This window comes from Benincasa hispida, chromosome 2 (assembly GCF_009727055.1).
Source record: "Benincasa hispida cultivar B227 chromosome 2, ASM972705v1, whole genome shotgun sequence".
NCBI classification, from domain to species: domain Eukaryota; kingdom Viridiplantae; phylum Streptophyta; class Magnoliopsida; order Cucurbitales; family Cucurbitaceae; genus Benincasa; species Benincasa hispida.
In genome coordinates, this window is record NC_052350.1 from 58,884,135 (window position 1) to 58,889,468 (window position 5,334).

Consider the following 5,334-nt stretch of genomic DNA (forward strand, 5'->3'; position numbering starts at 1 on the left):
TCATAATCGGATTAAAGCACCCTTCATTCCTCAATTAGTTACAAAATTTGAGATGGACCCTACAACTCATTACTATTGTGGAACACAGGTAAAACAACAACAAAAGTAATCAACTGATGTCCACTTTTTACATTACCATTGATAGATTGATTACCTTTAACATGAGGTAGACATGGCCTTAATTATATAAAGATATCAAATATGTACACAAATTAGGGTAAAATTATAATAATAAAAAAAGCCAAAATAGGAATTAAATTTTTTATTATATAAATCATAATTTAACCCTGGACCTTAAAAGTGTTAGAACATTTAAAATTAGAAAGAAAAAATCACACGATCCGTAAGTTAAGCTATGTCTGATTTTTATTTTTTATTTTATTTTTGTCTGAAGAATAATAATTGAAGAAGCAACGAAACTAAAAATCCAAGCAGCAGTTTCTTCCGATTTCCATGTCTCCGAAAAGCACGTCTCCATCTTCTTCCCCACGATTTATAGCCCTTCTTTTTCTCTTTTAACTTACTTTCTTCTGTTGAATTTCAAATGCAGCATAATCCTCCCTCAGATTTCCTTTCAGGCGAGTTCTTTCTCTCGCTTGCTCTGTAAGTTCCCTGTTTCTGCATTGAAAAAAAAATGATTCAAAATACGGAAAAAGGGGGAAGATGTTGTTTTCTTTTGTAATTCGAAAGTAAATAGTTTGATGTTGCTTGATGATTAAATGGTTCGATTGTTGTTTCCGCCGTAACCCATTTTTTCCAATCTGATGCAGCAGTTTTTAATCTGGACGTGTTAAGTGCGAGCGATCAATTGGTTTTGCGTTGTTTGATTTTGGGTTTCTTTGATTTCTAGTTATAAATGATTTTGTGGAGTATTGGGGAAGGATTGGAGATGGTGGGAGTTGGGAGTTGGGAGTGTTCTTGGCCAATTGGATTTGATTACAAAATGTTTGTGAAAAGGCCTGAATGAGCTCGTGATATATAAATTCAACCTTTTTTATCAAATTTTTTGTCTTGACTTAATTGTGCTTGTTCTTTTGAGATCATTTGGTGTTCTCAATTTTTTTTTTTTTTTTTGTTTATTATTCGGGTTATTCTGTTTAATAATCAATGTGAAGAAATTAAAGTTGATCCCTTTTTGTTTCTTGGTTTGATATGGTCTTATGCATTTTTTGTCACCTCATTATCTACAGGTTGAAGAAATTTGCTTCCGATGCTGGGTTTTGTTGGATTTTCTGTCTAGATTTCCTCTTGTTGTGTTGTGAATTCAAATGATACTAGCTCCAATGTGCTTTTCGATCTTGCGATTTCCGAAATTTGGAGTTCCTACTTTAGCTAATCTTTGGAGGGAAAACTTCCATCCTTTGAACAGGAATTGTTATCATAGTTCTTGGCATGATCAACTTGGTTTTAGGATCTATAACCTTGAAGGAGGGCAGAACAAGAGATGGATCAGAAAATCTATGACCACCAAGGCAGGGAGGAAAGCAAAAGCCAACCCTAGCAGTAAACCAACCAATATCAGGAATGAAATCCTTGAGGAATCGATCTCAACAAGCTGTACAGTTAGCATTAATAAGTCTGAGAAAAGTGAAACTCAGAAGCTTCAATATTGTGATATTCAACAATTAATTATTAAGAACAAGGAATTAGCTCGCCCGGTGACGGTTATAACCTTCGACATTGAAACAACAGGTTTTAGTAGAAACCTCGATAGAATAGTGGAGATTGCACTTCAAGATCTTTCAGGAGGAGAAAATAGCACCTTCCAAACATTAATAAATCCAGAGTGCTATATTCCAAATTCAGTTGTACATGGCATTACAAACCATATGGTCAGTAGACCCGATGTTCCAAGGTATCAAAACATTTGTTGTAATCTGATTTCTCTTATATTGTCCATTCAGTTCAGTGCTAGTTATAGTTATTTATCAATCATATATTCATATGCATATTAAAACATTCCTTTTTCTATGTTCATATAGGATGAAGGAACTTATTCCAATTTTATTACAATTTGTCGAAAGCCGTCAGAAACAGAAACCTGATGGTTATGTATTGTTGGTAGCTCATAATGCTCGTACCTTCGACGTGCCCTTCTTACTCAAGGAATTCAGCCGTTGCTCCTTTGATATTCCTCCAAATTGGCGATTTTTCGATAGTATTCCCTTAGCCCGTCAATTGATGAAGTCCTCCGGTTAGTTTTCCCTTTCCACATGTTATCTTGCTCTAGTTTATCTGTGAATAAAAGGATTGATGTGATGTAATGTAATATTGATGGCAATATCATGATCAGATTCGAAGATTACGAAAATATCGTTACAAGCTCTTCGTGAGTATTATGATATACAACTGGTGGGTTCAGCTCACCGAGCAATGTCAGATGTGAGGTCGTTGTCGTTGATTCTTCAGAGGCTTACTTTCGAGCTCAAGCTAGGTATCTCAGATCTCATTGAAAGATCTTTCACTGCTTCAGATCTAATTAATAAGAAGAAAAACTAGTCTCTTAAGTTATGTGCACAAATCAATCTTATTAACATAGTGATCAAGCCGTGCTTTTGTTGTAATGTTATTTACTAATTGTTGTAACTTCAGTTCATTCTTATTAGCAAAATGTTGGGCCAATTTATTTCTGGTCAGCAGATTTGTCTTGATGTCCATATTCTCCAAAAACTAGTGCCTGAATTGAAATGTCATGACATATAGTTTCTTTTTTCTTTTTTTTTTTTCCCTTGCTTTGAATGGATACTGAGATAAACAGTTGTTTATCAAGAAATATGAAAGGAAGATGTGTGTTCTGTTTTGATATTGCTGGAAATGGCTGATGAATTGAACTACGTTCAGGCTGTGTTGTGACGAGGAATTGTCCAAGGATTGAATTTACTTTTATTAAGTTCAATCGTTTAAAATGAATTGAATGTTTGGTTTCACTTTTAAACATGATTTTTGTTCCATCAAAATTGACTTGAAATTGAGAGTTATTTTGAACCTGACAAAAGGTGATTTTGACTTATAAATATGAATTATGGATATTTCTATTGATTAATATTTTTAGATTTTAAATATATCCTACTGAAGCTTGGGGATGTAAAAAGGTGGTTTTGGCTAAAGTTGATGGAGTATTTTAGGGCAAAAAAGCCTTGGAGATCAATTTTTTCATTTTTATTTTCATTTTTAAAACCAAACCCAAAAACTGACTATTAAATTGAATCAATTGAATTATTTTTGCCAACATCAGCATAGTTCGACTGGTATGATATGAATTTATCTAAGGTTCGATCCCTCACTCCACATATTGTAAAAAGATTGTTTTTTTAATCAAATTAGTAACTTTAATTACAATTTTATCCCCTAATACTGTTTAAGAAAAAGCTTTGATTTTAGACCCTTCAATTTAGTTGGGTGAATCAATTTTTAACTTTAATCTTTTCACTTCATTCATTTCAAATTCTCAACTTGTATAAGTGTGGCAATTTAAATACTATATTTAAAAGAGAGTTTCAACTAATACTATCAATTAGGAGAATTTTATTTTCTTCAAAATGAATTGTCGTTACTTATGAGTATTTTTATAGTTATAGTTATTATCTCACATGCGATGGTTTAATCCTCATCTCACAATTGTTGTACTAAAAAAGTTCTAAAATTATATGATGATTTAAATTAGTTGGATTTAGGTATTAGATTAACTTTAGAGGCTTTGAACCTTCCTTTAACTATATTTTCAGTATTTTGTTAGTTTAGTATGGTTTACTAGTCTGTTCATAGAAGTAAGACTCTTCGAAGGAGATATTAATTACAACACTTATTCAAGTTCCCTAAATTTGAAAGTTTTTAGTTCATCCACAAAAGTTCAAGAACAAAAATTGAACCTTGCACAAATTTTTTATGTGCCATGGATGTTTTCACAACATTATTTAAGGAGAAAATAAATTTTTGGTTCTTAGATATTGGATCTAATTTTTATTTGATCACTCAAATTTAAAATGATACACTTTTAGTCTTTAAGCTTTGAGTTTAATTACAATTTAGTTCTCAGGTTTCAACCTATTATGATTTTACTTCAATTTCGTTCAAATTTTCAAAATTTACATGATTAATCTTAATTTTTTTTACATACTCAATTTTAAATTAAATTTAATAGTGATGAAAAAGTATGGAAACTAAATTAATTATAAATCTTTTAATTCTTTAAAATTAATTAATAAACATTAATACTGAGGACTAAAAGTAAGTATTTAGTGAAAATCGATGTTAAAAATGTAAATATAAAACTTGAAGACTGAATTGAAACAAAACTTAAATTTTATACATTTTAAAACTTTAAAATTAAATAAAAATTAAACCATAATATAGGACAAGAATGTTCTAGTTCCCTTTATTATTTATTTATGGGGAGATTTTTTAAAAATTTTAAGAAGATAAGTAATATCTTATCTTCATTTTTTCTTTCATTTTTTTTTTTTTTTAGTTCAATTCTTCATACTAAGTTTACAAAAATGCCCTTCTAAGGAAAGAAAAACCTGCAATAAAGTTCAAAAATCGTAAAAATAAAAGAATAGAAAAGGGAAAGACAATCGACAATCGATTTGCTTTCATTGAGAGTCGAACTCAAGACCTCCCGCTTACTAAACGGGTGCTCTAACCAACTGAGCTATGAAAGCAATTTATTAACAAGTTTACAATTTTTTATTTATCTAGTTTTTAAATTTTCTAATTAAGATTATGAAACTACATACATTGGTTTGATAGTGTGGTCTATTGTAATGTTATTTTTAAAAATAAATAAATAAAACTACACTTGGATTATGATTTACAAGCTTCATGAATACTAGGAAAAAACTAATACATACTCTTTTTTTTTCTCTCTCTCTCTAATGGTTGGATCATTTTCCAATTTGATATTTTAAAATTTTGAAGTGTATTATCAATTTCTTTTCCGATGAAGATTTTATTTTCAAATATTATTAAATTAGCCGAAAAAATCGTAATGTAATGTTAAACTATACTTTATTGATGGAGTGGAAAATACTACAAGAATTTTTACCTTTCCCACGCAAAAAAAACGCCAGGCAAAGTATTAAAACGCTAGGATAGGTTATGCCAACACATTTTTTTGCGTCGGCATAATCGTCTCGTATCCATGTCAGGAGAAGTGCCTCCCGTTGAAAACTATTTTTGTCGTCATAAATACCATTATTGTCAACGCAATATATTGTGTCAACATATGTGTTCCAACAAAATACACTTTGCATCGACAAAAACGTATTTCTAAACAACAAAAATTTTCAGCAATTTTCAGTTCAATAGATAGATTTCTGCCAATGTTTATTTGCG

At 30.6% G+C, this 5,334-nt stretch overlaps 1 protein-coding gene and 1 non-coding gene across 5 annotated transcripts; one reads left to right on the forward strand and one right to left on the reverse strand.

Moving 5' to 3' along the window:
* The first annotated feature begins 355 nt into the window (after window positions 1-355).
* Window positions 356-2,717, forward strand: LOC120070720 (exonuclease DPD1, chloroplastic/mitochondrial). 4 transcript variants are annotated; one of them, XM_039022570.1, is made up of 4 exons: window positions 356-603; window positions 1,370-1,855; window positions 1,983-2,194; window positions 2,294-2,717. In XM_039022570.1, exons 1-4 carry the CDS (start codon window positions 545-547, stop codon window positions 2,497-2,499), a joined length of 963 nt encoding a protein of 320 aa, XP_038878498.1. In that variant the 5' UTR covers window positions 356-544; the 3' UTR covers window positions 2,500-2,717. The 4 variants fall into 4 exon arrangements, with proteins under 4 accessions (XP_038878498.1, XP_038878496.1, XP_038878497.1 ...); XM_039022568.1 differs by having other exon boundaries at window positions 360-603; window positions 1,191-1,855; XM_039022569.1 differs by having other exon boundaries at window positions 360-578; window positions 1,191-1,855.
* A 1,870-nt stretch (window positions 2,718-4,587) lies between these two features.
* Window positions 4,588-4,661, reverse strand: TRNAT-AGU. The gene has a single exon. It is a non-coding gene; the product is annotated as a tRNA-Thr (tRNA).
* Between the last annotated feature and the right edge of the window lie 673 nt (window positions 4,662-5,334).